Source organism: Sprattus sprattus (assembly GCF_963457725.1).
Source record: "Sprattus sprattus genome assembly, chromosome: 16".
Taxonomy (NCBI): domain Eukaryota; kingdom Metazoa; phylum Chordata; class Actinopteri; order Clupeiformes; family Clupeidae; genus Sprattus; species Sprattus sprattus.
The window spans coordinates 28027629-28053498 of record NC_137914.1 but is presented as its reverse complement, the minus strand read 5'-3'; the positions used below and the strand labels follow the sequence as shown (position 1 = coordinate 28053498).

The window sequence follows — 25870 nt, the reverse complement described above, 5'->3', positions numbered from 1 at the left end:
TCTAACTTGTTCACAGCCCACTGCTTTAACACGCGCTGCTGCTGTTCCCTCCTGTGCTTTTTAGTTGCCCATATGGTAAAAAAAAAATCAATGTTGAATCCATGTCAGTTGTAAGTTGAGCCAACTAGTTAAAAAAATAATACAGATTTCATTTGAATCACAACACCAGCCTTTATTTAATAAAGATAAGTGCTGTGGAAAGATCTTTTTCTTGTTTTACTTGGAGATATTCATTTCAAGACAGGTCTCATATCAGACTGCATTGGGCCCAGTGCTCTAGTCTAGCCCATCTCTCTATTTGCCCTTCAGGTTTTCATTGGCATGTTAATAAGCATTAGAGAGTTAAAAACAATACTACATTTCATTATGAAATGATTTGAGTTTTATTTTTGAAAGATGAGGGGAATATGAGGCCACAGTGAATGAAGTGAGGGCGACTGGAAATGATGGAAGTATTCATATGCATATAGGGCAGGGTTATTAAAGCCTATCAGAAGTGGTCAATCAATATGCATGTGGGGACACATTCTAGTGCCATGTGTGAACAGCCTACATGTCATGTACAATAAAGCCTATAAAAAGCTGTGATATACAGTACTTAGGGGTAATTCTAAACATTTTAAAATACTTTGACTTTTGGATTCACTAGGGAATGACATGAAATAGGTGAAGGCTAAAGCTTTCTTCTTTTATTAAAAAAAAAAAAAACACTGCAATTTCACCTGCAAGTGAATGGTCTGCAGTAAAATAACATCGAAGACACATTAATTTAATAATGGGATGACATGTTAAGTATTTGTACTGTGGGGGCGCTCTTAATTGTGGCCAAATCTAAATGTTGGACAAGGACTTGCAGTATGTCCCAGTTCAATGGGAGACCAGAAAAAGACATTTCCAAAAATCCCACTTCAGTTATTACTTGTACTTTATTACACATTTACAGGTTTACAATCTGAAAACAAATGAAATTCTTCACAATAACCAGTCTTTCACAAAGGCAATTCTACTTCTTTCTGAGTGTATATTGTGTCTACTAAATCACATTATCTGCATTCTTCCAATCATTTTGAGGCACACAAGGTTCATCCTGTTTTTGACAGCTATCTCATCTGGTGTCTAGCAGTCATCAAGTAGTCATAGTTTGGGCTAAGTCCTCATCAGTGGTGATACTGGAAAACCTCTCGTCTCCGTCCAACGATGGGTCATTGTATCCCTTTTCAAGCATTTTCTTCCACACAGTGACTGACAAAAATAAAATGCAAAGTTAAGCATATCGTACTGAAATACAGCTCTGGAAAAAATTAAGAGTTAATGAGTTAATTATTTTCAGGAGCTTCTGATCTGTTCCATACAGTTCTTGCAATATAAACCAAAACATAACATTTCTAGTCACAATGCCCCCTTTGGCCCTACTACTACAAAAGTAGAACACAATTCAAAAAGATAAAATGATGAAAATAAAAAGGAGCACTAAAAGACACAAAATGAGATGCCTTATTTAAAAAATATATTCTACTAGAAGCAGGAAGTCAGTGTATGGATGGATGCAATGCAATCCAATCTGCATGTGTATATGTCTGCATTAATTACTTACTGTATGCTGGTTCCTCAGTACAAAGTGATATAGATGAGGACTCATTACTAGCTGGTTCACTTAAGTTTTCTTGCTGATCTTGAGATTTGTCATCCAGGCTTGCAACCATAACATCATAGGCCACTCTTGCTTCAGATGATAGCTCAATCATTTTATGGTAGAGGTCCTAAACAAAAAGAGTCAAACAGTAAAATCAATTAAGGTCAAAAGTCACACTTCAGTGTGTAACTTCACTTGTATACCATACAGTATCAAGTGCCTGTCAATAGTAGCCTGTGTATGCATTGTCAAACTGGATTTTGTTAAGTGTCGCAATTTTCTGGTATTTGTCAAGCTTTCAGCGGCAAGTGAAATGTTATCTTTCTGGAGTGAGTCAAATATGAAATGTGCAACCAAAAATGTACAACCTATGCATTTACCCTAAAATCTTGCATAAACAATTAGGCTAGACGGAAAGACATTATTAATTTCAATACAGGACATTTGTGATACACTTTTCCTTTGGGCAAGTCATCCACGTTTGTGTCCCTATATACTTTTAGGAACAAAATGATGTGAAATCTAAAACTGTCTGTAGTTACATCTTAACTTTGAAATGAGCTGTGTATCTAAATGAGTAAAAATATTTAAGTATGATCCATCCTCCGTAAGGATGCTTTAGTCACCTGCGCTCCATCGTAGTTGAATATGCCAACCAGACTGACAGGAACGGCTTTGTTCACACAGCGACCCAGAGCCTTCCTAGACAGGGCGAACACAAAGGGAATGTCTTGCTCCCGGCATGTATTGATGATGGTGTAGAGAGCTTCATCTAAACCACCTGTTTTTTTTTAAAAAAACAAAACAGGATGAGTGTAGAAGTAAACAGAACACACAAAATATTACAAAAAGATTACAAATCTATGCAGTCAGAGAACATGAGGAGCCTGCCTATGTGACACAATGACACGGCTGAGCTCTTATATCTCAGATTCCAAAAGTATTTTTGTCAAGCTTACTAGACCTTTTTTCAGCATTTTTCATACCTCCATCATAAACTATGTGTCTAATTACTACACTATAAGCACTGATGATAGCAACAAGCAAGTATGTAGTTTTACAATAAAGAAGGATAAATGAATTTGATGCCTTATTTATTCATTGTGCAAACTCTCGTCCCTCACTTCAACTGTGGTCTTACGCACCTAAGTATTCTCCTTTCCTTTCAAATCACCAATCATCAGATTTGGTTTCAGAGCACATAACTCTTTTTAGGTCCAGCACTACTTTAATGACAAAGTTAAAGTCAAACATGCGACTTCATGACTGTTCTGAAGAGTGTGTTTAAACTCAAACATGCGACTACATGACTGTTCTGAAGAGTGTCTTTAAACTTAAACATGCGACTACATGACTGTTCTGAAGAGTGTGTTTAAACTCAAACATGCGACTACATGACTGTTCTGAAGAGTGTGTTTACTCTCTAACATGCTACTGCAAGACTGTTCTGAAGAGTGTGTTTACTCTCAAACATGCGACTCCATGACTGTTCTGAAGAGTGTGTTCAATCTCAAACATGCGACTTCATGACTGTTCTGAAGAGTGTGTTTACTCTCCAACATGCGACTTCATGACTGTTCTGAAGAGTCTGTTTACTCTCAAACATGCGACTACATGACTGTTCTGAAGAGTGTGTTTACTCTCACCTTTGGACTGACTGCGCTCACAGTTGGGTGAGATGATGACACATTTGACTTTATGAAGCCTGAGATGTTTGAGAACTTCCCTCAGACCCATGACTAGCCTGCGTTTCATGCGCGCCTTCCGGGGATCTTTCAGGTAAAGGCGGTCCTGAAAGCGAACGAGCTCCTTCAGCAGGCTGCTCACACATTCATCCACATCCTTACTCAGGACCTGGTTACAGTAGCTGGCAAAAGACAATTCTGTTTTTTTAGATGACAGTTTAGCATGGAATAAAAATAGAAGAAAATAAAAAGGACCCTACTGCTATGGGTACTCATGAGCATCAAGCACCAAACACTTCATCACAGGGCAAGGGCTGATGAGGGTAGGATGGGATGGTGTATTGTATGGGTGTGTTAGGGCAAACACATGTAAATGGGGCCATGTTTTTTTTTGTAAAAACCTAAGGTTATTGTATCCAAGACTGCTAGCTACACAGTCATGTCATGTTAAATTATATGTAGATGTTTATTGAGTGGGAGCAATTACTAAACCGTGCTTGTACCTTACCCTGTACGGCACATCAATCTTAAACTTGCTAATTGCCGTTATATTGGTATTATTATTATTATTATATTGCCGTTGCTAATATCAAGCTTCATTAGTGGAGTCTATATCATGACACTTAAACACATGCCAGCAGCGCGACAGAAGTGAAATTCTAAAATCCATTAATTTCTGTTGGGAGGCAAGCGATTGCAATGTCAAATTATAAAATGACAAGTTATAAAGTAAATTATTAAACAATTAATGACGTATATTATTTCCTAACGGCATCTTACTTTAAGTAGTTAGCTGTTTTTTGTATTTAGCCAGCTGGTATATAACCACTACAAACAGCCTACCGTAGTGGCTAGCCAACCAGCTAGCTCACGTTGGCTATTGTACATGATAATGGCCACATGTTGACTAAGGTGTGAAGGAACAGAAGAAAATTCTAAATTAAATCAATATTTGGTGTGACCACCCTTTGCCTTCAAAATAGCATCAATTCTTCCAGATACACTTGCGCAGTTTTTGAAGGAACACGGCTGGTAAATTGTTCCAAACATCTTAGAGAACTAACCACAGATCTTCTGTGGATGTAGGCTTCCTAAAATTCTTCTGTCTCTTCATGTAAACCCAGACAGACTCGATGATGTAGAGATTAGGGCTCTGTGGGGGTCATACCATCACTTGCAGGACTTTCTGTTCTTCTTTAAGCTGAAGATAGTTGTTAATGACATTGGCTGTATGTTTGGGGTTATTAAGGTGGCAACAACAACTTGGTACGCTTTTGATTCCTATTTCCTTTCTGCTTAAAAGCTTAAGAGTAATGATTGCCAGATTTGTGCGTTGACATTATCATAGCTTGATTTTGTTACTAAGGGGTTGTGGATGAATTGACATACGGCTACGCCTTAAAGTAACACAATGCAACAATTATACTTCAGGATTAGGGTAAGGATAAGCAGGTTAACCTTAAAATAACAGCTTGAAAAAAATTGGGGCGCTACAATGACTTTTAATATGGAGAATCGACTTCGTGCCATTGCCATACCAGGGTCCATAGGCATATAAATTCGTTCTGTAGTTTTGCCTGTGGCCGCCCGACTTTCTACTGTCTGCCGAACTAGTAAGTTGCTTATTTGCCGTCTTGCTTTTTCTTGTGTTGCACTTGCTTGATGTTTGACTGTGTAAGGACATTTGTTGAGTAACTAGTTTGTCATAATGTCAAAGGCAGCGCATTTCAAGAGATTTCGTTAGTTTTAGCTGCTAGCATATCGTTAGCGAGTAGCTATTGATCCGTTCTGCTGCTTTAAGACCAAACCATTTAGTTAAAAGTCCTATGTCGAATCAGTATTGGAGTTAAAAGTCCTAAATCGATTCAGTATTGGAGTATGTCGATGATCATATGATAATGATTAGGTATACTAAGCATTATAACAATAAATACATTATTTGATAATAAGGTCTTACAATGTCAAAAGTCACAGAAAGCAAATAGACCAAGAAGGTAAAACAAAAATGTTCAGACAGAATACTATTGATCTGTTTCTTAGCCAAGGACTGAAGAAGACTGCATGACACATTAAGTTTACACCACACACACACACACACACACACACACACACACACACACACACGCACACACACACAGGATCTTGATCATTAAAAAGTGAGTTCATATGTAGTTTATAGTAAATCCTTAACCATAATCACCTGAACCTCACCAATTTCATCAATCAAACTCAGCTTACGGTCCTGTGACTAAGGGGCAATGAATACTTTTTGTTTTTCATTTTGGGAATATTATGTTCTGAAGTAGATAATCACCATGAAACCATGATTTGTCTTTCCCAATTAACCGTACCACCTGGTGTCAAATAATGGCATCCCGACCTGGGCCACAGAATCAACACAAATGACCACTTTGCTTACTCTCGGAATTTTCTACTGTGGATTTTGGGGTGACAAGGAATGTTAGCCTCCATCTGGGTATTTTCATGAGGCTGATCTTGAGGCTGCTCCTGAGGCTTATCATGAGGCTGCTCCTGAGGCTGATCATGAGGCTGATCATGAGGCTGATCATGAGGCTGATCTTCTTCTGGGCCATCAGTGACAAGATTGCTGATCTCACCTGGTTTAAACATAAACATCATGCACGGGGAACATACACATTGGTTAACATACTATATCTGCACAGTATGGGTGTATCCTAATCCATGCTAAGAGCTGATGTTGTGAATATAATGACATAAATACTATCTCTGCACGGTATGGGTGTATCCTAATCCATGTGAAGAGATGGTGTTGTGAATATAATGACATAAATACTATCTCTGCACGGTATGGGTGTATCCTAATCCATGTGAAGAGATGGTGTTGTGAATATAATGACATAAATACTATCTCTGCACGGTATGGGTGTATCCTAATCCATGTGAAGAGATGGTGTTGTGAATATAATGACATAAATGTCTTCCTTCACCCCTCTTTTGTCTATGTACATCAGGTGATCATGACTGGACTTAAATTCCAGACATAAAAGATTACATATAAAAAAAAAAAAAAGAGGCTCTATGCCAAAGGTTGACTAAAATTCAAACAAAAAATGTGTCGGTACAGGCACCTGGAGAATGAGGTTGATCCAGATTACAGGGTTCCTCTTCAGCAGTGAATGTTGTGTCCTGAAACTCTGGATTGGAGGGAGATAAACCTTGTTCCTCCAGCAGCCTTTTTTTCTTTCTTTCCTCACGCTCCTTCAGAATGACCTATTAAATACAAAAAATTATTCAACACGTTTTTGCCATAAGAACCACCAGTGTGAAGTATAATGCTACATAGCTACATAATGCTACATAATCATGTGGTCCATGGGGTTGGTGGCCCCCTGACTCACTGTTCAAAGGGGCAATGTGCTAATAGGTCATCAGGATTGGGAGCAATATCTAAAGGGGTTTGGAGGGTACAGTGTGGAAGAGATGGTACATCAACAACTGTTTAAAGAATATGTTATATAAATGAATATACTTGCTCTATTGGGTAACCTGGAATCCCCTCCACCTTGAAGACTTTCCCATGTACTGCACCCCATAGGAATGGTGCATAGAGGTCTGCCATTCAAAGAAGAGTGGAAAGGGCTGCCTTTGCGGTCACCTGTGTGTGTGTGTGTGTGTGTGTGTGTGTTTTATGTGTGCCCTGCAAGGGTATGTGTTTGTGTGTGTGTGTGTGTGTGTGTGTGTGTGTGTGTGTGTGTGTGTTTGTTTTATGTGTGCCCTGCAAGGGTATGTGTTTGTGCTTTGTGTTTTGTGTTTGTGCGTGTGTGTGTGTGTGTGTGTGTGTGTGTGTGTGTGTGTGTGTGTGTGTGTGTGTGTGTGTGTGTGTTTGGCATGCAAGGGTATAGTGGCTGACTGCATAGTCAGTTCTAGGACACCCTGTTGCCTGTGTGTGTGTGTGTGTGTGTGTGTGTGTGTGTGTCTGTGTGTGGCCTGCCAGGGTGTAGTGGCTGACTGGATAAAGTCAGTTCAATGTCACCCCACATGACGTGATCACACAACACACCCACATGATCACCAGCCAGCACCGTCCCTTAGTTATGCTGCTACAGGCCTAGGCTGCCAAGGACTTACCATCTTTCATGCCATACAACCTCAATACTCTCTTTTCTGTCATCTCTCTGAGGTATGGCTACTACAACACTAACAGGCATCACCATTATTCCAAAACCATTATAACTTTTCCTCAGATATACACAGTCATTTCTTTCTATCAACTTATTAACTGCGATTTATACATTGATTTTATAACATTTCTGCGGTTAATACTCAGGGCGTCCCATACATGGGAATGCATTTTTTGAAATATATATATAGCGCCAAACCAATAACACTGTCTCAAGGCGCTTTACATAGCACAGTGCCTGAATCTCCACCTGAAGAGCAAGCATATCCCTGTTAAGCAGGAAGAAACCTTAAGGAGAACCGCAGCATTTATGGCCTGTTTGCCATAAACAAACCCAGATCAAGATGACGTACATGGGCCAGCAGTACGTACTGAGAAGACCTTGGTCATGACTTTTCCTATAGATTATGCCCACCTCATAGAAATAGAACAATCTGATTGGCTGATGTGTCACACGCAGATGTGTCACACGCTCTGAAAATGCAGACTTCAATGTAATGGCAACACCCAGATACTTTGTAGAACAGGTTGCACCCAAAACTAGCATCTGAGGAAGACATCCACTGATAGGTGAAGCCACCATGGTCAAATGTCATGGGCAAATTCAGTGGCCAGGATTGGAGTGCAGGTGAAGGGGTTCACAGTCTTAAGAGCGGTCCATAAAACTCGATGCGAGTGACAAAAAGAAGGCATAATTTAAGAGGATCAACATGAAAACTTGTCTGGAGGTTGCTTAAGATATAACAAAAGGTTTTGATGGCCAAATGAGACCAAAATGAAACTTGCCAAAGCTCAAGGTGCAACATGTGGTGTAAATCTAACAATGTTAGTGCCTGAAAACACACTGCCCCTACTGTTTCATATGGCAGTGGTGACATCATGTCCCTACTGTGAGATATGGCAGTGGGAAAATCATGTCCCTTCTGTTTGATATGGCAGTGGTGACATAATGCCTCTACTGTTTGAAATGGCAGTGATAAGATCATGCACCAACTGGGAGAAATGGCAGTGGGAACATCGTGCTTTAGAGATGCATCCTATCTGCAGGAATTGAGAAGTCAATTAGAGTGGAGTAGAGTATGAATGGAAACAAATTTACTCAATATCTTAAGAAGACTGTGGCAGTATTTTGTTAAACTAAGGCTTGGGAGAGGATTTAAAAAGGTACTTTTTTCAAAAAACGTTAAGTGAATGTTCTAGAATGGCCCAATCAAAACTCTGAATAATCCTACTTGCAATCTCTGCCACTACAATACAGAAGCACCATCCCACCACCTCAGATTATCTCTATACATTTTACCACCATCCCACCACCTTAGACCTCAGCGATTGGCTACTTTTCAAGGCACTATATGAGTGGCAGCTCACTTACCCATAGCTTTACTAATGACTGCCATGATTCTCAGATTAATAGCTCCAATTAACCTCATGATTGATTGAAACAAAGGTGTTCATGGAAAGTTTCCCAATAATTGGGTCTTTTTACTTGTGCAAGTCATTACATTATACCAATTTGGAATCTATGGTCAAGAATTTTGTGTGGGCGTGACTTATGTTTCAGAGAAGAAAAATATTCAGGAAAAAATCAAAACAGACCAGCAGCATTGCCTCTTGAACCTCTAAACATACACACACAGCTAATCAAGCTATTCCGTCAAATCAGAAACCATCACCATGTATTGAACTATCACAGACAGTTGCAGCCAACACACCTGTTCCTTCCTTACTGATCAGGGAAATGAATGATACATTATTAACGTGCATTATTAAATGTGAGCATACTTTCAAAATGTTTATCTTACCTTTTTTAAAGGAGTTGGTCTCTTAGCCTTGGGAACCTCTCGCTGTTTGCCCTTCTTCACTAGAGGACAGGTGGAGTCCAGGGGGTTGTGGGCCATCTTGTCCTGAGCCCATAGTGGCTTCTTCTGATGAGGTGCTTCTCTGTGTGCCACAGGTAGTGCACCTCCAACTAGACCATCATTATGTATAAGTATTAATAGTTAAATAAACTGTTGAACATATGTGTACATCTATATTTAAACATACAGTTGTTTCGTTCTTACCAGACACTGTAATGCATGCGTTATCATTTTATGGTGGTTAAAAGTTGAAGTGTAGTTCTTTAGAAGAGTAAAATGTATTTCTATATAAAGTCATATTGCTATACCTGATAATATAACTGGCTATGGAAGAGGAGAATGTATTTCTATATAAAGTCATACCTGATAATGTAAGTTTTATTGCTATACCTGATAGTGTAACAGTCATATTGCTATACCTGTTAATGTAACAGTCATAATGTTATACCTGATAATGTAACAGTCATAATCAGGGCTGTAGTGGAGGGTAAACGCACGTAAACGCACGTAAACGCACGTAAACGCGGTTTACGCACCTCTGGAATTTTGGAAATAGCGTTTACGCACCTCTAAATAGCGTGTACGCACTTCAAAGTTCCCTGTGACTGTATTCTTCCGTTGTAACAATCCAAAATAAATTTGGTGTCATTTAACCCTCTATGGGACTTGTCATTTATAAATGACGCTAAGAAAAACTGCTTTTAAAAAACCACCTAAACCTTTGACCAATAATATTAACCTAAAAATGTGTCACATGACATCCCCTTCAACCAATAAAATCAAAGGTTGTTACATATCTTGGTGATATTTGTTGCTATAAGGAAGTATAGCAGAGGAGAGCACATGTGAGTCACATGCCGGAAGAGCACGATGGTAAGTTCAGTTTTTAAGCAATATGACATAAAACACACCAACCAAAAAAATATTTCTTGGTAGCCTAAACTGTTTTCTTATTTTTTTTGCAATATATTGAGGTATATTGAAATATTTGTGTAAAACCTTGAAAAAGTTCATGTCATGTATAACTAACAAAGTCCTATAAGGGAATAGAAATTTACGCAATTGCTCAGTACAGTTTCCAATTATTTAGATACACTATCAGACAGTATACACACATTTACACATACTGTATGTCTTTCTCAGGATGTTTCTAAGTTTTATGTAAAGGTGAGAGGGACAGCATTGCCAATTCCTGAGAGAAGTGAAGAAAGTCAGTCAAGCTGTGATGAGGATGAGGTAGTTAAAGTACAGAATGACAGAAGCAGTGATGCTGAGAGTGGTGAGGAAGAACAGGATGAGGATGAGGAGCCAGACAGTGAGGAAAGGCTTGTCCCAGGGAAAGGCCACAGGTTTTTGTGGAAGTCAGGGATCCGTATCCATTACCCTGTCCCTGTCTGGAAGATGCGTCTAGCCCCTGTAGAAAGGGTGCATTCTCCATCTCATTACTTCAGGCAGATGTTCCCTACTGAGTGTCTGAAACACATTGTACAGCAGACCAATCTCTACTCTGTGCAGAACAATGTGAACACACCCCTGAACTGTACAGAGAAAGAAATGGAGCAGTTCATCGGATGTGCCTTTCATATGTCCATCTACGGCGTGCCCTCAACACGCATGTGCTGGCAGGCACGCTCTCGCATAGACAAAATTGCAGATGTGATGACAATGAGAAGTGGGAACAAGTCAAGGAAAATTTACATTTCAACGACAATACCAGTAATTCAGGCCATGACCCACTTTTTAAGGTCAGACCTTTTCTTACCTATACACTTGAGAGAATGCAAAGCATCCCACCTAGTGAACATCTCTGTGTCGATGAGCAGATAATTCCATATAAAGGAAAAAGTCATCTGAAACAATACAACCCAAGCAAGCCTCATAAGAGGGGATACAAAGTATATGTGCTATGTGATTCTAAGGGCATTGCATATAACTTTGAGATGCATGTTGGCAAAATTCAGCCAGTCAGTGGGATGCCTGACCTGGGTGCAAGCAGCAATAAAGTCCTACACCTAGCATCCATAGTTCCTTCAAACCAGAATTTCAAGCTTTACCATGACAACTGGTTCACTAGCACAGGCCTCGAGATAGAAATTGCAAAGAGAGGCATCTTCTGCCTTGGCACAGTCAGAACCAACAGGTTGAAGGGATGTCCCTTGAAAAATGACAAGGAAATGAAGAAGATGGGGAGGGGCTCTTTTCAGGAGACGGTTGCTACATGTGATGGGGTGCAGCTAATAGTAAACAAGTGGCAAGACAACAGTTGTGTCACACTACTCAGCACTTTCAAAGGTGCCTACCCACTCTCCATGGTTGAAAGATGGGATAAAAAAGACAAAAGAAATTATCAATGTGGAACGTCCCTCCTCTGTTTTAATGTACAATGCACACATGGGAGGTGTTGACCTCATGGACTCACTTATAGCACTCTACCGTACAAAGATAAGGTCACGCAAATGGTATTTACGTATCTTTTTCCATTTCATGGACATGATTTGTGTCAATGCGTGGTTACTCTACCGCAGAGATCGGGAAGCAAGTGATCCATCACAGAAAGGGGAGCTTAGCCTTAGAGAGTACAAGGCAGCCATTGCAGATGTTCTCTGTTCGGAAGGGACCTCTGTTCGGAAGGGACCTGGTAGACCAAGCCAAGATGAATCTCGTCCAAGGCAGAAAAGGAAGAGAGAATCACTGCCACCTATTGAGGTTACAAAGGATGGCATTGCTCACTTTCCTCATTATAGTGAGAAGCAAGGCCGTTGTAAAAATTACAACTGCAAAGGTCAAACGAGAGTGAAATGCGGCAAATGCGATGTTCACTTGTGCTTCACTCCACAAAAGAACTGTCTCTTTGAATTTCATAATTGATTTTAAATGATGAATTTTGAGATGATTTATGATATGAACTTAAGTGTTTTTCATTAAAATGTATAAAAAATATATATATGCCTCTGTGTTTTTATCAATGGTATTTTACATTAGGAAAATTTTCTTTTTTTTTTACCCTAATGGGCCGTAGTCATTTATAAATGACGGTACCCCAAAATAAAGGTCAAAGGTCAAATGTGGAAAGTGAGCTCCAAATATTTATTCTAGACCTAAACACACTTAAAATAAAAGGTCTGTAATTTTTTTCCATTAATAATCTCCACAAGGCCCATAGAGGGCCTAAAAACAGTATTGTTTAACATATAAAACACCTAAAACCAATATTGTTTAACATATAAAGGCTGTAGCCGGAATCATTTTCATCTGCGTATTATGGTCTGTGACCCTCCAATCAGTGCCTTGCTGCTGCGACTGCGACGGCGACACCAATCAGGGTCCAGGAAGTATGTAAACACATACACGTTGTGGTTCGCGTTCACGTCGTAGCCTGCCTGCCTCCTGTCATGTACTTAATTTTTTCCAGGTTCTGTAGAGGTCCTTTCTTTTGTCTCCCCCACCACCCCTTCATTTTTGTGAGGCTTACACATACTTTTCTTTACTGTTTTCTTGAAATTTAATAAACTACAAACTCTAAACACATCTATTCACTGTCATTGATTTAATATGACTTTAACTGATAACATAATGTAATATATCGAGGAGAGCCTTACAGAGTCGCAACGCATTGTGTTGCGTTGCTTCGCGTCGCGTTGCATCGCGTCGAGGCCAGTCTGATCATAAAATTCATAGTTTACCCACCTCTAATTTTACCACTACAGCACTGGTCATAATGTTATACCTGATAATGAAACTGGCTTTTGCTCCGGTTTGCCTTTCTGGGACTGCTGCTTCAGCTCCAGAGCAGCCAGCATGTTCCCAAGATCCAACTGAACAGGAACCTTACTTTTCCTCCCGCTGGTCTTCTCTGCTTTCTGCTGTAAAAGCCAATACACAGTGTGACATTTTTAGTTAAAAAACAGATGGAGATAATTTCGAAACTTCGATAATTTTAAAATACTAGGTTTAAGACTTAAGAATATATGAATCAAGTGTCTTGTATTAATAATTACCTCGCATGAATCTTGTGCTAATGTGAGCGGTAACATGGCTCTTCTGTGTTTCTGTGTGTGTGTAACTGACGCCAGTTAGTCTGCATGTGTGTAAGAGCATGTTTTGACCAGAGGTGATAAGGCGGGTCGAACTGTGCTTCCCTCGACCTTGTGTAAAACTGACATCCTTGCAAGACCTTATACTTTTCAACAACCTTTTCTCTGAGTTGCTTAGAGTGATCTTGGATCTTAATGGTTTAACAATAGCCAGTAATACTGATTCCTGAATACTGACCAGTGAATGGACCTTCCAGACACAGGTGTCGTTATACTACAATCACTTGAGACACATTCACTGCACACTGATCCCCATTTCACAAATTGTGAGACTTCTAGCACCAATTGGCTGGACCTCTGTTGAATTAGGTCAGTCTATATAAAGGGGGTGAATACTTATGCAATCACTTATTTTCATTACATATTTTTATTTAATTTACATAACTGTGTACAAATCTGTTTTCACTTTGACATTAAAGAGGGCTTTTTTGTGATTTTTTTTGTCCAAAAAGCCAACTTATATTGACCATGACTGATTTATAAAAGCAATAAAAGGGTAAAACATCCAAGGGGGTGAATACTTATGCAAGGCACTGTAACACATAACTTTAATTTCTGAACGTATTTGTTTTGGTTTCTTTGTAGGTGTGGATAACTTTGGTTGTTACCAACATCTGGTGAACATTTCATGTCAATAGCACCTTTGGAAATATATTTACTGAGACAAATGGTGACGTGTTCAATACTTATTTTACCCACCCACCCACTATATATAAATACAGACATGACAGAAATGAAAACAGGCCTTTATTTTTGTAATCATTCAAGCAATTGCACCTTATGAAAGGGGAAAGTGGAGGCTACATGTGTACGAAAAAGTAACCCAATGTAGGCCATAATTACATTATTTCGATAAGTTAACAGAACATTAGGTGAAGGGCAGTAGTTTTCCGTTCTCTCTCGCTCTCGCTCTTGCTCTGAACGAGGGGTAACAAAAATCTTGTGACAACTGGTCAACTTTCTGGTCTTCGGACCACAATCTGATTGTGTATTGACGGCCGTTATCAAAGGAAAACTCATATATATGAATAAACACACACAACTGAGCCGCAGCAGTTCCACAAGGCAGCAGTCATGCACACACAACACAGGCAGTGTGCTTTGGGCCTTAGACTGGGAGAGTCACGTTGGGTCTAAACACTTCTCATATGGATGATACCGTACACATGTAAATTATTGTAAAAATAGATTTTAGTTACCAATTATTTTGAGGTTTTAAATGGCACAGTCAGAAAACAAACAATTTATACCATCCTACTTTCCATGTCTTAGCAGACTTTTGAAAGATTGATTTAAGACGTTTTAATACCAGTGTATTGAATGTGTAGTGTATGACTGTTAGATACATTAATTTAATGCTTTGTAAGGAGCCGCAGAAACCCTGTAGATTATATTTATAATATATTATAAATCCCATTACAGTCAAGTAAAGTGCTTATATATAACTATGTATCTGCATGACTTATTTCACTGACATTGGTTTATGTGTACATACAGAGGAAAAGGTTCAAATATTGATGACTTATATCCCCAAGCAGAGTCTTTAGAGGCACAGTTACTAAGGTGGGAGAGACATTGGAATGCTGAAAGGTTGTGCAGTCAGGTCTTACACTAATAAGAAATGAAACCCTAATGTCATGTTTTAATCCATCACGTCCTTTGCTAAATCCACCCTGCAGCTACAACTAACGTCAGAGCTAAACAGAGAGAACTGGCATAATACAGTTTAACAGTTGGCACGTTCACCAGTTATACCATTCACTCAATAAGATCAAAATGTAACACCAACCTGCCCTTGCCCCTTCTGTTGGACCAGACCAGACTGTCTTCTATCCACCTTTTCTTCGGACTGCGGTGCAGTGACATCTTTTTGTGATAATCCATTATATACTGCCTCCTGTAAAAAAAAAAAAATGGTGATTTGACAGTCAATGGATGGCAGATGGCAGACGGCAGATTAACTACAATGGTTTAATATTTGCTCAACACTTACATCTGGTTTTGTTTTGAGGTCCCTTTGAACTTTGCGAAGATATAAAGGTGATAGAACCAGTTCAGGGAACTCCTCTACATCCTGTAGTTAAACATAACTTTCATTTCCTTCACAAATAAAACATGCTGCGGGAAAGCTTCACATGTTTTGAACATTATGACTGCCACATAAAGCAAACGTCTGCAGTTTCACAAATGAAACAGAAAAGAGTTTTTAAATTTCATGTTTGACAGCTTACTTCAAATTTTGGAGGCTCTTTTAGTTTGAAAACATCGACTTTCTCCATGTCAGCATCTTCAGAGGTCAACGAAGTTGTCTTCTTCTTCTGCCTTTTTTTCTTCCTTTTCAAAATTGCCTTTGTTTGTTGTGAAGTATTATCCATGCTCTAGACCAAAGAACAGGCATTATTGTAATAACCTTGTAACAAGACAATTACATTGAAGGCCCCTTTTAAACATGGATTTCACACAAACAATTTTACAGTATTTTCCAGACACATTACAGATTAATCAGTGTCTATATTGTGTTCCATTGTCACTGATTCTGTCACATTACCAGTATACTGAAAGGAAAACAGCTCACTAAAAAACATTCTTACCTCAGTTGATGCACTTGGCATGGCGGGACTATTGAGAGTGGTTTTCTTTGGTGGCAGGGATGCAACATTGGCCCAGGAAGTCTGTTGGTGACTGGCATCTTCAAGCAATCCTGCAGCACATAAAAGATCCCATGGATATTTAAGCGCCTAGAGGCAATTGTATTGTTATGGCGCTATATAAATAAAATTGAATTGAAAAAAAATTGAATTGTTCTTTGAGTGAATAATCCATGATGGACTGCTGATACAGGGATGGGCATTTCAAAATAATTACACAGTCAACAGCTTTGCACAAACGTTCATCCCAAATAAATGCTTTACTATTTTCTAGGCCTTCACTAACAGTCCATAATAAAGAAATGGATGAATGGAGTCCACACATCCGTACTTACTGCATAGCTAACCCTAACCCAAACAGGTAACAATAGACTTGCTTTGCAAACATCAACAACAACACAGCTGGCACTGTTTAATGGTAGGTAGCTTACTAGCTAATGTGTGTTGGCAAAGCTGATCTTTCATGTGGCGCATCTCTTCCCTTCATATGACTGTACGAGAGAAAAAAAACTACAGAAAGTGATTTGGGCACAAGACATCAGTAAATATGACGAGGAGGATGATCAGGCCCTTTTATTTATTACACCACCTTGAGATTTCATATTTATTCAATTCACATATTTGTGAGAGAACTAGATAGTGGTAGAGAAAGTGAAATCAGTCTAATCTGCGTCTTCTTCTCAACGGATTAGCAGAAGCTCCAATCCTAGTTAAGAGTACTGATAATTGAATAGGGGCTGGTTGTCTAGAGCAGTGCGCTCAGCTCCAGCCTTGGTGATCTTCAGTGCCGTCGTCTCCTTTCTCTCCAGGACTGCTTGCTGCCTGTAGCTTTCGTTAACTCTGCATACTTACGATGATGCTCTTAAGATTTTTGAGTTGCTGGTATTTAAACTATTTGACTTTGTTGAACAGAGGATTTCTGTTTGACAACCTGATTTTCCCTTTAGTAAATAATGAAATACCTGACTGCCATCATGACATGCACTTCTTTCCTTTCAGATTGACAGAAGGTTTCCCCAATAATGTTTAGACAGCTCTGTATTTGTATTTGGCGGAAATAACGCGTATAGTCGAACAGTAGGTAGGAAAGTTATTTTTTCAGCCAGTTGATTTCTAGACTGAGACTATTCTCAATTCTGACATGCAGTTTAGAAATATAAATATAAATCAGATGTTTACTCTAGCTATTGGTTACTTTTCCCAACACCGAGTACACGTACAGAGACATGGTATTGGCCAATAGAAGTACTCATAGCACTATTGGCCAATACCAGTCCTCATAGCACTATAGGCCAATACCAGTACTCATAGCACTACTGGCCAATACCAGTACTCATAGCACTATAGGCCAATACCAGTACTCATAGCACTACTGGCCGATACCAGTACTCATAGCACTACTGGCCAATACCAGTACTCATAGCACTACTGGCCAATACCAGTACTCATAGCACTATTGGCCAATACCAGTACTCATAGCATTATTGGCCAACACCAGTACTCATAGCACTATTGGCCAACACCAGTACTCATAGCATTATTGGCCAATACCAGTACTCATAGCACTACTGGCCGATACCAGTACTCATAGCACTACTGGCCAATACCAGTACTCATAGCACTATTGGCCAACACCAGTACTCATAGCACTATTGGCCAACACCAGTACTCATAGCATTATTGGCCAATACCAGTACTCATAGCACTAATGGCCGATACCAGTACTCATAGCACTACTGGCCAATACCAGTACTCATAGCACTATTGGCCAACACCAGTACTCATAGCATTATTGGCCAATACCAGTACTCATAGCACTACTGGCCGATACCAGTACTCATAGCACTACTGGCCAATACCAGTACTCATAGCACTATTGGCCAACACCAGTACTCATAGCACTATTGGCCAACACCAGTACTCATAGCATTATTGGCCAATACCAGTACTCATAGCACTAATGGCCGATACCAGTACTCATAGCACTACTGGCCAATACCAGTACTCATAGCACTACTGGCCAATACCAGTACTCATAGCACTATTGGCCAATACCAGTACTCATAGCACTATTGGCCAATACCAGTACTCATAGCATTATTGGCCAATACCAGTACTCATAGCACTATTGGCCAATACCAGTACTCATAGCACTATTGGCCAATACCAGTACTCATAGCATTATTGGCCAATACCAGTACTCATAGCACTATTGGCCAATACCAGTACTCATAGCACTACTGGCCGATACCAGTACTCATAGCACTACTGGCCAATACCAGTACTCATAGCATTATTGGCCAATACCAGTACTTATAGCACTACTTGTCGCACCCACAGGGAATGGGCAATGAGCACCAAACCCATGTGTTTGTCCTTCTTCAGTCAACCAGGGCACTGCCAGCCTGCAGGGCATGTGGCTTAAGCCCCATTGTAAAACCAGCACTGACTGCACGCCACGGTCAACAATACTATTTGCGCAGGCATCCTGGAATTAGTGTGATAACAAGACTGAAAGGCACAAACTTTGCCACAAACCATATACATGCTTCTTTTGAAATATTTTTTGTTTTATGCGGGTGGGACTTATACAAGATAAGACTTAAAAGAAATGAGACTTATAAAGTATTACCAAGTTAAAATTGGGCAAGTATCACATTCCCACCCCCATTTCCAGTTCCCCTGATAACTTTGAAAATAATTTGCATAGCATCAATACAATTAAATCTTAATTACACTACCATCTGTCAAAGCCATGGGATGACTGTTTTATGGTGTCATTGTACAAAATATAATGCCGTTAGACTACAATCAAGTAACCAATCTCTTGCTTAGAATGAGTGGTCTTGAGTCGAGAGGATTGGTGCTTTGAGAATAAGGAATTAATCCAGGAAAATTGTCTTAACGTCTTACTTGACTAATAACTAAACGAACACAGGTTTTGGTGATCAGTTAATGTTCTTAAGTTTTAGGAGTTACATAACCAACTGACTGGGTAGCTGTTGGCTCATGTGTCCATAACTCCCAGTGATAAGCAGAATATGGTTTTCGAAATGTTACTAGTACTTGACAGTAGAGATGAGTATCGTTTTTTTTTTTTTACGATACCGGTACTTAACCGATACTTTTTAAATTATACCGGTGCCTAAACGGTGCCTGAACCGATATGTAAAAAAAATAAATAATAATAATTCAGAAAGAGCAAAAAAGGCACAAAAAATCTTTAAATTGAAAAATATATTGACTGTTTAAGGTATATTATAAATATAAATAAATACAAAACACTTGGCTTCAACCTACAGCTTCAAACATTTTAACTTCAAACTATGTACAATATATTAACGGTTAACAACAGTTTACAGTATACAGTACTGTGCAAAAGTTTTAGGCAAGTGTGAAAAAATGCAGTAAACTAAGAATGCTTTAAAAAATGGAAGTGTTAACAGTTTATTTTCATCATTTCTTCATAAATTAACAAGTGAAGTTAAGGAACAGAAGAAAATTCTAAATGAAATCAATATTTGGTGTGACCACCCTTTGCCTTCAAAATAGCATAAATTCTTCCAGATACACTTGCGCACAGTTTTTGAAGGAACTCGGCTGGTAAATTGTTCCAAACATCTTGGAGAACTAACCACAGATCTTCTGTGGATGTAGGCTTCCTAAAATTCTTCTGTCTCTTCATGTAAACCTAGACAGACTCGATGATGTAGAGATCAGGGCTCTGTGGGGGTCATACCATCACTTGCAGGACTTTCTGTTCTTCTTTAAGCTGAAGATAGTTGTTAATGACATTGGCTGTATGTTTGGGGTTATTTTCCTGCTGCAGAATACATTTGGTGCCAATCATACGCCTCCCTGATGGTATTGCATGATGGATTAGTATCTGCCTGTATTTCTCAGCATTGAGGACACCATTCATCCTGACCAAATCTCCAACTCCACTTGCAGAAATGCAGCCCCAAACTGGAAAGGAACCTCTACCATGCTTCACTGTTGCATGCAGACTCTCATTATTGTACCTCTCTCAAGCCCTTCGGCGAACAAACTGCCTTCTTCTACAGCCAAATATTCCTAATTTTGACTCATCAGTCCAGAGCACCTTCTGCCATGTTTCTGCACCCCAGTTTCTATGTTTTCGTGCTTAGTTCAGTCACTTGGCCTTGTTTCCTTGTCGGGGTAGAGCTTTTTGGCTGCAACTCTTCCATGAAGACCACTTCTGGCCAGACTTCCCCGGACAGTAAATGTCTGTACCTGGGTACCACTGGTTTCTGCCAGTTCTGAGCTGATGCCACTGCTTGAAATCTTCCGATTTCGAAGGTAAATAAGCTTGATGTGTTTTTCATCAGCTGCATTAAGTTTCCTTGGCTGACCACTGCGTCTACGATCCTCAACGTCTTCTTCAAAAGAGCTTGAACTGCACATTTTGAAACCCCTGTCTGCTTTGAAATATTTGTCTGGGAGAGACCCTGCTGATGCAGTATAACTACGTTGTGTCTTGTTGCTGTGTCTCAGTCTTACCATGTAAATGGATACAAAATAAACATTTATTGTTTACATTTTTCAAAGCATTCTTAGTTCATAGCATTTTTTCACACCTGCCTAAAACTTTTGCACAGTACTGTACTTAAATACATTTAAATAAATACAAAACACAAACAGACTCTGTACACACTACAGCTTCAAACTTCAGTACCGTAATTCCCGGACTATAAGCCGCTACTTTTTTCTCACGCGTTGAACCTCGCGGCTTATACAATGACGCGGCTTATTTATGGATTTTTCCCACTTTCACAAGCTTAATGCCTGCGGGGAGGCAAACAGTAACTCTGCCTAAATGAGGGGGGCGTGCGAGAGCCTGAAACTGGACTTTAAATCGAAACGTGAATGTTAAATAATGGAAGATCAATGCCGCAGCAAACAGGTATGCTTCAAACGACGGGACAGAAAATAACTTGATCGACAACTCACATTTAAAACCAACTTGCTTTTGAAAAATGTTGGAACCTCAAGAATAGATTTGGCTTTAGACGAAGAGCGGAGTCTAAAGCATGAGCAATATTCGCTAACATTACATTGATATCAGAGTGAGCCCTTGCTCTATCGATTTCCCATTATTTCTCTTAGGTATGTTTATATCTATGTGAAGCCATTTAACATTCCACAAGTGGTTGTAATCACGTAGAACCCAAGACTGCTTTTTCAATGGTGAGATGATTTTGAAAAATTAAACTCTGCAGCTTAAGTTGTGTTTCCTGGTTGTTACTGGTTATCGAATTGCTGTGCTAGCTAAGGGAACTTTAAATAACCTCAGCATAAACGATTTAAATGGAAGAGTTACAGTTGCATAAAACGATAGCTAGTCATCTAGTATCCTCGATTTAACTCATAAAATTATAATGGGAAGGGGTATAAGCCCTCAGGGTGCCTGTGCAACTTCGTATGAAATAGTTCATATTCACATATTAATACGAGTTCATCACAAGCTAGCAGCTGCCAACTGTATGTACCTTACCTATGTGTGTGAAAATGATAATATGAAATACGATAAACAATAGACAATGTTCGAGCTGCCAATTGAATGATGGTTTTACGTTGCTTGTGCTTACACCTTTGGTCGAGATCGGATATTTTGAACTCAAACCGGTTCCAAACAGAGGTGCCACCTTTTTAAGCAAATCGTCATCATCCTGCTCTTGAGCAACATCACTTTCTGCGTGTTAACTTATCCTCGATTGTTCACTTTAGCATTTATAATAAGCTATATATTTGTAAAATTTAATACGTTGCATGCCTACTAACTGTTCTTGTCATGCCGAGTTTCGTAAAAGCCTGTGTAAAGTTAATTTGTTTTCAATGTACCGGTAGGAACCTGCGGCTTATAGACAAGTGCGGCTTATTTATGTTCAAAATAAGTATTTTTTTTTTAATTCAGTGGGTGCGGCTTACATTCAGGTGCGCTTAATAGTCCGGGAATTACGGTAATTCTTTTGCATCAACATAAGCATATTTGCCTTCGGAGTCAAACATTTATAATTTTGTTTGTATTTATTTCATGAAATTTCACCATTTTCTGATTTGATTATAGCTATCTTTTCTATCTTGTTTACACTTCATTTGAATCCACTATTTATTTGAAGGTATGTAAATTCGTACTGCCGCTTTAAGAGACTAGTATTAGTTTTGCTTGCATCTCCGTTTAGTCTTCACTCTGCGGTTGCTGATCTGCCTTTGACGCTTGCCTTCTCTCCCCCCTTTTACATTCAACTGTTTTGTGTCATCTGCTGCACGTCGCGTTGTTTGAATCTTTTTGTGCGAAATACAGGCACACTTTTCACCGTTTACTGTTCGGCATTTTCTCTGTTAAATTGATGTCTAGCTCTGTTTGTGCTTGCTGCTCTTAGCTGTCATAAGACTGCTGCTATGTGAGCGTAAGCGACACAGGCCAAAGTTAACATTGGGAGATGGGGCAGTTTTAAATGTGCCCCACGTCATCTGCCTTGCAACCCAAAAATGATTCATAAAGAATCGTACTCAGACAGATCTACGCCACTAACGTGACTGCTCGTTAGCTATCGCTAGTTTTGAACTGTTTTGAAACCAGCCTCCATGTTTCATGTTGCAGCCTGAAATTCCTGTTTATAAGACAACATTTTGTATATAATAGTATAATAGTTTGTTCATTAAGCTGCGTGATTTGTTGGAGTTATTTATTTCAATCGGCTCAGGCACCGAAAGGAAGCACCGAAATCTGAGTTGGATTTCGGTCCGGGTAGGTACCGGTTGTATTGGAACCAGTGCCATATTGGAACCGGTTCTCGGTACCCAACCCTACGACAGTATCGAACATTGTGAAGAAGAAACAAGAGAAACAAAAAGTGAAATTACCTTTTTCCTGCTGCCCTGGATGCAATCCTTCACAGTCCAGATGCTTAACAGTGACTTCATAGGCTGCCTGTTGATCATTTCCGTTAACAGTTAGTGTTAAGCATTTCTTAAAACACGTCATGGCATAAAAGGCTCCATATTTGTGTGTGTACAAAAACAGTCTCATCAATTTTTGAAACATAGAGTAAGATCTGATCACATTTTAAGTAATATCAATATAGATTTTCAAAAATTCTGAAATGTTCTAACACTACTGTATATGTGTGTATAAATTATTTTTATAGCACTATGCAAATGATAAATACATTTTAAATTCCATAGCTTAACACTGAGTAAACTCAAAATCATGTCCAATCTAATTAACAAATCCTCACGCAGATCTTTAACACTTTGGAGGTTACTAGATCGCATTTTGTACTTAAACTAAGTTACATCTATGGAATCAGAATTTAGAATCAGAATGTCAGATTTAACCTGCTAGCATTAATTTCATAGATGATGCAAACTGAAGTTGGGGTTTCATACAATCTGATGTTTCCCCCAGATTTAAACGTGTCATTTTCTTCCACATAAAATAACTATTGATGGTACCCCTTTTTTTACACAGAAAAAATTACTTCAAAAAGATGATGCAACTGTACTAAGTAATAAAAAGATAATTTCGGAAATATGAAGGGTCATAATACAGGCTGGCATTTACCTGTGAAATGGGAATGAGATGGCAAAATTTCAACTTCATGGCTAAATGATTTCAATTCATATTATTTTCATTTTCAAGCATACCCGAGTCTCGAGGTCATTCAAAAGTGGTGTTATTAAAAGGACGTGATATTCACTTACTTTGCTGTTAGAGACTTTTCTTTTTGATTGGTTGACTGAAGGAGCAGCCTGTGGAACAGACGGACTTTTGCATGTCTGAGGTTCATTGGGACAACTAGGTATTCCATTCCCCAGCTCTGGGAAGTCTGATAAATTTACTTCAAAGGTTGTTACGTTCCCTGACACAACTGTATCCTGACGTGAAGAGAAAGAATTCGATCGGGTGCCATGTCTGCCTTCAAGAGAAAAAATAAATAAACACATATCAGAACTTTTGTGCTTAGCTTATTAAATGTGAACACATTTGTAATACATAATATTAAATTTCATTTTGAAGTCAACTGTGCTGAGAACTATCGTGCAAGACCATTATACACCCTCATGGACTAACCTCTTCTCTTTGGATCCAATGATTTCTTGAAAGTTTTCTCCTTCTCACTGTGGTGTAAGGCTGTTTCCATACCTGCTTGTAAAACCTGTACAGGCTGGATAGAATACCATAGATGAGATTGTGAACGGAGTCTTCAACCATCTTGTTTAATTTGTCAAGAGGCTACGAAATGCTTCCTAATATTAATGGGCAACTGTGTTGTGATGTTAACTGTTTGTTGGTTTGGGTGCTGTGTAAAACCAGGTTGAGCTATGGCAATGACGACTGTAAAAATAAGAAGAAAAAAGAGGCAAATACACAACAATAGCTTGTTTTCTATCTATTATACACAATCACAATAAAAACTCAAATTACAGACACATATAATAAACCTGTTTAGGACCAACCTTATTAGTCTCGGTAGTACAACCCACGTTGACCCTCTTTTGGATGAGTATGTGGGGATATGGCTCTGCTGTTTCTATAGAAGCTGTGATATCGCTGTGTCTTGGGGCCACTCACATGATGATTGTCTGCACTTGATAAACGAACAGCACTTTCAATTTGTAAACATAGAATGGTAATTTTGAAATCTAAAAGAGTTCTGGCTTTATCAAGACAAAATCACAAAGCTGAAAGCCGAACTTAGTTCACTGCATCTCTGTGAATTACATTTTGTAATCTGGACAAAACCTAAAAATAGTTTAACATACATATTAACATTGTTACCTTACCTGACAAATAAAGATCAAGGAAGTTTTAAAAGAGTAATCATGGATATTCAGGCACTTAGCTTTGCCAGCTACTTTACCTTTTCCCATTGTATTCCATATCACACAAAGCAAAAGGAACAAGGTTCAGGTTCCCTAGAACATCTCAAACGTATCGGGCTGTTTCGACCAAAAATCCGTGACGTCTGGATACTTTCTGGTGGCCTAAATATAAGGTGACAGTAACATGATTATACATCTTAATTCACTGCAGTCATATAACGTTAGATATTGTGAAAGAGGTGGTTTAAAATACGTTTGTTATCACTAGCTTGTTAACAGAATATATCTACCATCTTTAATTAAACAAAAACAATTCACCACACAATTAAAAAATTATTAACATTCACCTCTTTACTTTAAGTGATTAGATAGTGGTAAGAACAATAATGTCTGCTGTCTATAAAAAACACTAACTGATTTGACTATGACTGGGTAACTAGCATTAGTTAGCGCTAGCGAATCCGTACCAGCCCTAACTTTTAAACTGGTTGTTCACTTGCTAGGATGATCAGTCACAGAACCATTAACAAATAGCATAGCTATCGATATATGACTCAGATGATGGAACTTCCAGTCAACTAACAACTAGGTTTAGATTATATAAGGACATATATCACATATCATTTATGAAATCACTTATAAATGTCAATCTGAATATGTAGTAGCTTGACTTGTTTGCTATCAAGCAATAGTAAACACACGAATTCTGCCAAATTAGCTGAGCTAGCAGTGTTCAACAGATGGCAAATTGCCTGCATATCATTGTGAACAATTCGTCAGTTGTCCGATCTGCTAGCAAAGCTCCTGACAAATTTGGTCATTGTATGATTGCGGATTTGATTAACGTTATAACTTACAGACTTGTCATACCGTCTTTGGCAGATGGTCAGCTGATTTTGTGCTGAAGTGCGTAGGATATGTGCATATGTCCGATATGGC

At 38.9% G+C, this 25870-nt stretch overlaps 1 protein-coding gene across 5 annotated transcripts; it reads right to left on the bottom strand.

Annotated features, from left to right (window-relative positions):
- Positions 1 to 356: 356 nt before the first annotated feature.
- Positions 357 to 25870, bottom strand: LOC308376771 (selenocysteine insertion sequence-binding protein 2-like). Of its 5 annotated transcripts, none has more exons than XM_080853234.1 (19): positions 25789 to 25870; positions 24970 to 25093; positions 24787 to 24851; positions 24566 to 24696; positions 24180 to 24273; positions 23810 to 24024; positions 22970 to 23036; positions 16025 to 16134; positions 15665 to 15811; positions 15427 to 15507; positions 15223 to 15330; positions 13067 to 13202; positions 9283 to 9449; positions 6429 to 6570; positions 5738 to 5936; positions 3280 to 3500; positions 2260 to 2414; positions 1595 to 1760; positions 357 to 1242 (listed from the first exon to the last, which is right to left on the bottom strand). In XM_080853234.1, exons 5-19 carry the CDS (start codon positions 24247 to 24249, stop codon positions 1127 to 1129), a joined length of 2100 nt encoding a protein of 699 aa, XP_080709360.1. In that variant the 5' UTR covers positions 24250 to 24273; positions 24566 to 24696; positions 24787 to 24851; positions 24970 to 25093; positions 25789 to 25870; the 3' UTR covers positions 357 to 1126. The 5 variants fall into 5 exon arrangements, with proteins under 5 accessions (XP_080709360.1, XP_080709359.1, XP_080709357.1 ...); XM_080853233.1 differs by having other exon boundaries at positions 24566 to 24691; XM_080853231.1 differs by lacking the exon at positions 24787 to 24851.